This window comes from Porites lutea, chromosome 5 (genome assembly GCF_958299795.1).
Source record: "Porites lutea chromosome 5, jaPorLute2.1, whole genome shotgun sequence".
Classification (NCBI taxonomy): domain Eukaryota; kingdom Metazoa; phylum Cnidaria; class Anthozoa; order Scleractinia; family Poritidae; genus Porites; species Porites lutea.
The window spans coordinates 8154818-8165430 of record NC_133205.1 but is presented as its reverse complement, the minus strand read 5'-3'; the positions used below and the strand labels follow the sequence as shown (position 1 = coordinate 8165430).

At 39.5% G+C, this 10613-nt stretch overlaps 1 protein-coding gene across 1 annotated transcript; it reads left to right on the top strand.

Moving 5' to 3' along the window:
* The first annotated feature begins 1192 nt into the window (after window positions 1-1192).
* LOC140937846 (uncharacterized) lies at window positions 1193-9965 on the top strand. The gene is made up of 2 exons (XM_073387420.1): window positions 1193-1722; window positions 8910-9965. The coding sequence occupies exons 1-2, from the start codon at window positions 1231-1233 to the stop codon at window positions 9963-9965; spliced, it is 1548 nt and encodes a 515-aa protein (XP_073243521.1). The 5' UTR covers window positions 1193-1230.
* Window positions 9966-10613: the final 648 nt, after the last annotated feature.

Below are 10613 nucleotides of genomic sequence, written 5' to 3'. Positions count from 1 at the left end.
GAATGCCCAAAAATGTTATTGAATGTTGATTAAAATGCAAAAATCGTTATTGAATCTGATTTATGCGCAAATGTTCGCTTTTTCGCGCTAATGAATGTATCTTCGCGCTGTTGGTCGCAGTTTGACGCAAATGATTGCGTATTTTCTCGTAATGAATAGCAAAAGGTGCATATTGTTACTCACCAAGTTCTCCTTGGGATATGAAGCAAGGAATGAATTTGTTTGCATGATCCGGGTCCTTCCTCAAAACTCCCACGAAACATTTATTCTGATCAATGATCGGAGCTCCGCATAACTTTAGATCGAAGTGATCTTTATCGATAACGTGGTGATTGCCAGTTGTTTTATTGCACTCTAGTGTCAGGTCCAGACACTTAACCCCATTTGTTGTATAAACAATGAAATCTTTCATTTGTTCTTCCCTTTTCAAGCACTGTATTTCAAGTCGCACTTCCCAAAGGTTTTTACTCTGCTTGCTGACATCGCTGCAGTTACACTCAATTAAAGAAAAATTTTCATCGTGACATAACCTGGAGGAGTTGAGATGGTATTGTCCAAAGTGTTTTCTTGAAAAGCGGTACATGACTAAATTGTCATTTGTCTCCTCAATGCAGCCTTTCCAAGTGAGTAATAGAACAGAATCTCTTGTTTTGTCCTCCTGTTGTCCATAGAGATTAACCGCACATGCCACCCCTTTTGTTTGGAGGACATTCCGGCATTTGATTGCATAGTTGGCCTTGTAAAACTTATCGCGAGAAGAAGTTTGGTTTTTCCGGAGACACAAATTCGAACCCTGTGGTTCGTCTGACATCTTGAACTTCAAGTAAAAACCATTTATGTCGTTAACACTGGTGAAACAAACACAAGTGATACCCTGGATGCCAGAAGTTTTTTCCTCTTTGGAGGGGCAACGGAAATGAGCGGTGAACGGGGGTCGCGAAGCACACAGCGGCGAGAGAAACAAACGGAAGCTTCCCACGCAGAATTTCGTTTGTCACGCTAGACCAGATTGACCAGACTGCTTTTGGAAATGCGCGAACAAAGAAGTGACCCCCGACCTGACAGAGCGATTGATTTTTAGAAAAAAAAGTTGTCTTTCTTTGCTCCTCAACGAGAGAAGATTTTGAAAAGACGAAGAGAGGGAGGGGAGAGTAGTTAGCGCAGAACCACCCTTCCCCGGGAATGTACGCGTTCAAAAATGGTTTCGGTATCGCAGCTTGGCTTGTTGTGATGCTCGGAGCGCAGAAACTACCGTTCTCCTCTGCTGCAGCTTGCGTTGAACGGGAAGACCAAATACAAGGCTATTTGATTTCATCGGAACCGCCATTTGATAACTACTACAATATTTCAAAAGCTGTTTATCCCTCCGTGGATTTGCCATCTTTACTAATCAAGGTAACGGTAAGGTTCCTTGCAACAACGGATCATATTCTCATTCACCAAAGTGGATCGTCTAGATCTCTAAATGTGAGTAATGTGAGTACAACGGGGGCAGATGTTCTTCAAACTACAGGAAAAGAGACCAGGACAAACGACACAAACGAGTTCACGTGGAGTGCGTCATGTTTGTATGTCAGTGGAGGAGACATAAGCTTGACTGCTATGAATTTCTTTTCCTTGTTCGCAATTTGGCCAAACAGGCGAGAGAAGCACCTTCACTTATCATTGCCACAGTTTTGCAACGGTTATTCCAGTGATATCATGATCTACTTTCTTTCCACGGTAGGAATTTTTCTACAGTACTGTACGTTGTTTATGCACATGTCACTAGAGTTGCCTTAGGGGTTATACGCCAGGGTCCAGTTGTTCGAAGGCCGATTAGCGCTTAACCCGGGGTTAAATTTAACCCGGGTTTCTTTTTCTGGCGTTCAAAAGCATTTTCTCGGACAATTTTCTCTGTTATTTTTAGAGCTTCCAATCATTAACTTGTAGACAAAAAGAATTAAAACGGAAATGCTTTTTAAGCTTTAAAATCTGAATTCAAATCTTGCACTAACCCTGGGTTATCTTAACCTTCAGGGCGGAAAAACGTAATGAGCATGCGTGAAATTTTTTGCCCAGATCCCCTGGCCAGGTTTGAAAAAATGGCGGGATTTCAAATATTTTATTGCCTAAAAATAAAATGTTTGCACTCATAACCTGGAAAGAACAGGCAATTTGTCTTCAAAAGTTGCAAGATGTGGTTATAACCTTGTCGTTACTTAATTTTCTCGAAGAATACCTCATAGTAAAACGGACTTTAACGACATTAATTTCCTTGCGTTGTACTGGAAATGTTCATGCTTAGGTCCGATTTTTTTCAAGATGCATTCACAAAATGTGTTCATATAGGGAAGTTCCTGGGTATATAAGGTCCGGAGCTCCACAGTGGACACAAAAACAACATATCTTTGAACAGTGATTTGCCCAAAAAAATTAACGCTTGCCCACAATGTGTTTGAAGTCACTGAACTTTTTCGCACTCGAGCTGATATTTTAAAACCCTCGCTCGATCGGACACTCGTAGTTTCGAAGATCACTAAAATATAAACAAAATCCTCAATGTAGAGGTTATTGCGTTGATATGTGGGCAGAAAAAAGGTCAATCTTTATGTAGTAAAATCTTCCCAAAAATCGGTTTTAAAGCAACTATAGTTTTTTAAACTTACTCGTTTCGCGCAGATATATAAATTTTGCTTTGTGTTGTCAAGTTGAACACGTATAACATCTGTCAAAAACCTACGCGTAAGTAGGATTTCCTTCAAACAAAGTTAAAGTTACATTATTTCAAAAACTTCTTGCTGACAATAAAGAAATGAATTTTCTGTACGAAAACAACCTACCTAAAGATCTTAAAAGCAAAAGATCAGTTGCAACTTGGCAGCCTTGCCATGATTCACCATTTAGCTATTTTCAATAAGCTTAACTGGTCCATGCGAGGGTCTTCGTTTAAGCAAATTAAACTCAGCGGATCATTTGAAAATACAGAAAATTACACATAAGGGTTTGTTTTGCTCACCACAGTCGAATCCAGCTGCAGCAATTGTTTACGGGAAAAGAGTCAATTGTTTTGAAGTCACTGCCTGCAGTTGTCGTTCTCTACTTCACAGCGAGTGAAAAGGACAATTTGCGTTCAGAAAGTTATTCTTCAGAAAGAACAGAAACTTTCATAGTGCACTGGAAAACAAAACTGTGTAATGAAAAATGAAAAAACTCTGACTATTATTACTTGAGCAAAAGAAAAATGATCTTGAGTAAGCTTGCTGGCCTTCTATTTCCGAGAAAGTTTAATAAGCGCACAAGTTTGTTCACTCTGATGCGTTATAACAGCAATATGGTTGTTTGACTGAAGACAAAGATAAAGCTGGTTCTGCGAAGGTAATAAATCTGGAAGTGTAAAAAAAGTAACCGTAACTACTAATAACAGAATAAAGCGGGATTTTAATTCAACTCGGCGAAATCAACTCATAAATTAATCGGATGCACAATCAGAAAAAATACTCGCCTTTTTGGAAATGTTCAAAACCTTTTATTCCACCTCAGACTGACGGAATGATCAGTTTTTCCTTTCACATTGGTTGTTCTGAATCCAAAGTAATTTTCAAGCGACGAAAAAAAAGCAAAGATGTCAAATAAAAAATTAATGCTTTACAGCGAGCAAACGTTCGCACCTCGTGCATTTCACTCAGAACTCCAGTAACAAACAAACACACTGAACACCAGGGCGGATAAAGGTTGGGCGGTGAAACGAGCGCTCCGCTCTTCATTTAATGTGTGATGCGGAATAGGACTGGCACGAGCGCTCTTTCCGCTCTTCCGGTGCGCTTGAAGGCCGGCGAATCTTTCCTTTTTGCAAACCGGAAATCCTATTTTCTTTCTGTAATTTCAGGCTACAATGTTAAATAGATAAATTCGTTTCATAGCAATATCAATAAACAGTTTCATATGTTTGTGTCTGTACGTCTATAAGTCAAACTTGTTGGCCGTATAATGCCAAAATTTGAGTTTAATTTGAAAGTGTTGAATACCTCCTCCTTCCACTAAATATCACCTAATCGTCTTTCGCCGTTTCGTTTGCAAAAGCTTAACACTTCTTAACCTCAATTTTTACATATGTTAAAGGGGGATAAATTTTACATAACATAACAAAAAATTAGATTGATATATATTGATATAGTGGCGTTGTATTTCTTCAAACTTTGCTTCTCGGGTGTAACGCGCCATGGCGATTCGCGCAATGCGTTGCAACCGGCAACCGCATGTAAACAAAATTTATTGTGGTTAGTTGTAAGGTTTTTTCTCCGTTTTTCTCTCTAAAACAAAACAAGGTAAACAATAAAAACTCAGGGGAAACTAATTTTGAAATTTCGAAGAAACAGATAGACGTATGAGATGTTTTTTTCAAAATTAAAAAGAAGGATGATGGTGATTGAAATTAGCATAATTTCACCTTGCACGAGCTGCACGCATTTATAAAATACACGTCATCTAGTTATGAAACACGACCTGCTGTCTTTTAGTTTTGCCATGTATGACATGGATGAGGTTTTCCTTCGTATTTTACACAGTACTTAGTTGTTTTTGTTTTGGAATAACATCGACATTAGCGAGTAGCAGAACGAAAATATAATTCAGTGGTCATGGAAGTAATAAAAGAAACCCTTTGAAAGAGATGTTTGTCTACTCCAACTAAGCCTTCCGCAAAAAAATAGCAACATCTGCCTCTCGGAGACAGCGTACCAGCACAAAGGAACGAGGAAGAAGTGCAAGAAATCAAATCAAGCCGCCATAATTCAGTGACAGCGGCAGTGTCTAATGTACAAACCACATCGCAAGCCCCGACCGAAGTCGAAAGCAAGCGACATTTCTAAGCAGAGTCCCAGTCCACTGCATCACACCTTTTTGCTCGGACGCGCTCGTTTCACCGCCCAACCTTTATCCGCCCTGCTGAACACACAGAAAAGCCCGCCTTGAGCCTGCGATAAGGGATGCGCAGAAGCTTGCGCAGAACGTTTTTCCGCCCTGAAATCTTAACCCAGCTTTAAACAACTCGGCCCTGGTCTCCTTTAGCATTTTCTCGGATAATTTTCTTTGTTATTTTAAGAGCTCCCAATCATCAACTAGTAGACAAAAAGAATTAAAACTGAAATGCTTTTTAAGCTTTCAAATCTGAATTCAAATCTCGCACTAACCCTGGGTTATCTTAACCTAGCTTTGAACAACTTGGCCCAGGCCTACTAAGGGGATTGTAAAATGGGTGGATTTTCCCCCAGGAATTTAACTAGAAATACGTCAGTGAGAATAAGCAGAAACAAGCTAAAAGGGTAAAAATACTATGGAACAAAAAAAGAAATCAAAACAAAAAATGCAAGTAACCACACCGGGATTTGAACCTGCACCCCAACTTCCTCCAGCACAAAAAGCGAAGCGAACCTTGGTGTATCTTTCTCTGCCATTCACGCTGTTTGAACCTTGTGGAGCTGTATTTATCATGAATTCAAAGATACATGTGAGGAGAAACAGCTAAACAAGTATTTCATAACAATTTCACATTATTTCCTTGTTTATCCACTCTCGGGCTCTATATATATAGGCTGCTCGATGAACACACTGGTCTTCTTTGCTGCTCTTGCTGAAGTTCAGGTTGCCGTTCTTTTGGTGTTAAATCTTCCACCGCAAGGATTTCCAGCCCCTTGTCCAATCGGACACTGTTGTGTTTGCAGCCCACTGTTATTTGCCTCAGAAATACTTTGCAATTCACCAGGTGATTCGCCAGGCAATTTCCTAACGTACAGTATAAAACAGAGGATCAATTAGCCTGAATTTCATCCAATTGCTTCTAGTCGTTTTCTCCTCTCAGGAAGTAATAACAACTAGTGAAGTAATCAGATGAAATTCAGGCTAAGCATGAATAAAATGAGCCCTAGTCGGTGGCCATATTGCCTGGAAACCCAAAATGCACTATGAAGTCATGTTGAATGGCATCTTTAGGATTTGCTTATGGCTTGTTGCTAGGCAACTGCACATACCAAACCAATAGAAAGATTTAAAAAAACTAATTATGACCAAAGCCAACTCGCACGCCGCTTGTGATCCTCGCATCGAACCGCGTGAGGAAAAATTATAAATTCCCTCTGCAAGTTAAGAACAAGACAAATTCCCTCTAGCAAAAGCTTCTCCATGAAAAAGCTCCATTATATCATGCTCACATATATATATAATACCATAAAATTCCAAAAATTAGCCACTCCAAATATAAATCCCCCAATTGCAAACTCATAACGCAAAAAACCCACTGTTCAATCATCCCTCCAAATATAAGCCCCCGGGGGCTTATACTTGGAAGTTGCCCTCAAATTGAAAATAATACAAAGCAAAAACTGTACAGTAACACATAAATTTGTGTATTTGCCAAAGAACTATTACATGTGCCAAATGATTGCAGTCAGAAAGTGTCACAGTTAATTGCTGTTTACATAGTTCACTCTTAGCTATAGATTTCCTTGGTCCATATAGACAAAAGACTTGCATGGCTCCGTTTTAGAAAGGTCTACATCCTCACGGCGAGTTTCAGTAAAAGTAAAACCTTTCTGCAAATTAGTGACATAAATTTCCTTTCAACTTTAAGTTAGCCCAATCGATTTTGAGACGCGAATTTCGCTCCAAGTATAAGCCCAGCAGATTTTGAAACGTCCTTGGAGACCCAGGGGCAGATAGTGGGGGCGAGGGAAAGTCTAAACGGGCGGAAAAATATGGCACGAAGAAAAGTAAAGAACGGTGAGAAGAGCCCCTGGGGACAATTTCTTACCAGACCAGTTCCAAACGGTCGCCGCCGTTCTGGCTTCTGATTGGTGCCAGAAAACTTTTGTGTTTTTCTGCCCAATCAAAAGGCAGAACAGCGGCAACGGTTTGGAATTGGTCTGGTAAGACATTGTCCCCAGGGGCTCTTCTCACCGTTCTTTACTTTTCTTCGTGCCATATTTTTCCGCCCGTTTAGACTTTCCCTCGCCCCCACTATCTGCCCCTGGGTCTCCGAGGATGATTTTGAAATGCAAATTTCCTTCTGTAGATAAGCCCCTCGGAATATAAGGCCCTCAAATAGGGCCTTTGAAAAAATAAAGCCTCGGAGCATATTATTTTATTTTATGCATGATAAGAGGAATTCACATGATTGTAGGGACTTTTTACAGCCAAATTTGTTGTATCACGCTGTGCATTTTGCAAAATTCAAAGGGATTTTGGGATTTTCTGTATCAATCATTTAAGTGGAGGCAGGGTTAATTCAAATCACAATACAACGAGCTCGTCCAGCTTGGCCTGCAAAGACAAAACTGAGAATGACTCTAGACTGCTTAATAATGGCAAAGGAAATCACGATGGTGAGTGGAGATTTGTTGAGGGAACGAGCCAGACTGCTTTGCCTTATTCTTGCAAGAGGAATAGGTGTTCTTAAGAAAGATCAGGAAAATCTTCGAAGAAAACTATTAGATTTATATCACTCGAAACAGGACGAACACAAGCAAAGAAACAGTGAAAACAAATTTGGCTGTAATCAGTGGCATGTCCAGACCTTCACATAAGGGGGGACCCTGGCTCCAAACCCTGAGATAAGGGTGAGGGGTGTCTTAAAAAACATTTTTTATGGCCCTTCGGGCCTCAGTTTGGTCTAAGAATAAGGGGGTGGGGGCGGGCCCCTCCCCCGGATCTGCCACTGGTAATGGTACTTGTAGCCTGCATTGTTCAGGGGCTTATTTTCCTGCCCATGACTGTTAACAAAACCACAAAAGCAAGTAAGGCTGAATATCAACATTTTCATACAAAACACAGACTGATTTGCTTGGACAATTTTCTTTTTTTTTAAAAAAAAGCAAATAAATACACCAAACACTTGTCTGCAACAGCTTGACATTTGTGCATTAGCAAAGTTTCTAAGGTTTGTGAAATCATGCCACCTAAACTGCAGTGATAGAGTTTAAAGCCGCCATGATTTTAAAAGCTATTCAACCTTCTTGCACATACAGAAGATTGGAAACAAGAGAAATTAGCAAATGGTGTACAATTTTCCGGCTTCCCGTTCTGAGCAGGAAGAATTTCCCGAAAATTGCCATTAATAGTCAAGTGGTAAGCACCCAAAGTGTCCTGGAAAAAGTTTGCCTCAAATCCCATAATTCTCAGCAACTTAAAGCCCTCTTTCCCACTCCAAAAATCAGTAGATCCCAGTTCATTTTTCCTCATTAGAAAATGTGCCCCCCTCTGTTGGCAAGATCAAGACTACTTTTTATTGAAGGAATCTGAAAAGGAGAGACTTATTAATGAAAAGGAAAATAAATGAATTACTACCTGGTTATTATGGTATGACTCACAATTTATACAGACAGTTGAATATGTTTTTCAAAACAGTGTGGCAGTTAAATAATATGATTTACGTTGGGATCGTTTGAATAATGCTTTGTTGTACCCTACCCCCCTTGGGAATAATCACATGACGGAAAATTATGCAGTTGAATGTTCACTTTCTTCTTCTTTGTTAGTTATTTTGAGGACATCAAAATTACCTGAGAGTTTCGAGCTACTAAATAGTCACAGATTATTAAAGTCATGCGATGGTCCTCATGTGCAACTTGTTTTATCCAACGATAATATTAACTTACTATCATCAACAAACTTCACTTCATTGAGCCCTTTACAGGTAATATTTATACATGCTTTTTAGATCTGCGTTTTCATTAATTTATAAATTCAATCAGCCAGCTCTAGCTTTACTTCTTGGGTATTTCCAATCTTCTAAAGACACTGAGTGAGTCTCAAGTGCCTAACAGATGGGAGTTGGAAATGCAGGAAACCCAATGTTGCACTTCCTTTGGTTATAACCTGTGACATTTGGTACACTGACGTTCTTATATTATTGTTTTTCTTGCTTTGACTTGTAGTTGCAGGACATAGCAGTAGCACCACAACTTCCTGATCCAAGTCTTAACACAGTGGAGTGTGTTATTGAGGGCCACGGGAAAGCACCAAGTTTTGCTGGACTGAAGCAGCTGTTTCATGCAGTGAGCTGGTGTATTCTTTGTATTAGTTTAGTATTCAGTCAGTTTGTTTCACAGTGGCTTATAGTACAACTAAAGGATTGGTATAACAAAGAGAGGGAGAGTGGCAAAGTTGAAGCAGTAATGTTGTTATCATGTTCAGTTTTTGTTTTAGGGCTTATCCTTTTTTCCATTGCATGGAATCGCTCTCAGGAATCTGAATTTTATGTTTGTGTATTCTTTGTATGTGTGGTGTTTGTGTTTGTTCGACGGGCTGTTTCGTGTATGAGGCAACACTATAACATTGATAAAGCTCACATGAATAGTCCACAAAGGATTGGAAAGAAATTTCATAAATATTTTTGCTGGTTCACCTTCACTAAGGGCCATGACAGTGTCCCAAGTAAAAATGCTATTTCTTTGCTCATACTTTACCCAGCAGTGTTCATGGCATGCCATCACTTACTCTGGATATTGCTTGGAATTATAACAGAACCATTTTGGGGAATTTCAGTTTTAGTGGCTGTGCTGTCTGTTTCTGCTGCCCTTTTTTTTCTAACTTGTGAATTGTACAAAGATTTTCCTGCCAAGGAACGTACTTGTACGTGTAACTGTTGTTTGGCATGTAGCTACTGCCTTGATTACAATAATTATTGTACTTCTTTTGCCAGTGCTACAATTCTTGTCTTAGGAGGGTTCCTTGCATTTTTGCTGCTTATATTTTTACTATTAGTAGTTGCGCAGTCCTTTCTTAGTGAGAGCCTTATTTCCAGTTTGGTTCAAAATGGGCTTGTGTTTTTTTCAACTTTGTGGTTTGGCAAGAGTGGATATCTGAAGTTGGACAAACCAAAGACCAAACCGGAGACCAAAAACCCTGCAGCTGAGGGGTATCCATTACTGCATGTACATGCATGTACATGTGAAGACAGCGATAATCAAATAATTTCCTCCCTTTTCTAGTAAATCAGTTAGCGGAATATTTCAAACCCATGCGGGTTTTCTGCTTCTTTCTTACATAGGCTCATAGTCACAGAGGCATCTAATGTAACAAACACGGAGACAGCGCTAATTCCTCCATCTTAAGTAAAGTCAAGCCTATTTGATAAAACAAGTATCGTTTTGGCTATAGCAACCTGAACGGTTCTATTAATTTTTAGTGCCTAGCTTTGTCTCTCTCTTTATGATTCTTTTGAAAGATTCTCGTTTACCCTAAAATAGCGAGGTCAAAGCGAATCGTTGATCAAGCATCAAGGAAACAAATTTTTACTAAACCAAAACAACTCACTCAGATTTTAGTTATCCTCATTATTGTATGTCTTTTTCGAGCCCAGTGGCGCTTGAGGCGGAAAAAAATAGTTTTAATAGCTCCGTTTAATTTAAAGATTTTGCCAGGGTCAATGTTGTTACAAAATTATCGTGAACCGTGTATAATTTATAGAGATCCTTTGCAAGCTAGGGTGTGCAAAAGGCATATTAGCGGTAAGTAAGTAAGTAAGCGAGTAACTAGGTCGTAGTATAAGTTTTGAAAAAACTAATAAGTATGTCGTGATGCATAGTTACGGCATAGTTTCCCCTCTTCTATGTCTGTATGATGTAAATTATAACCTG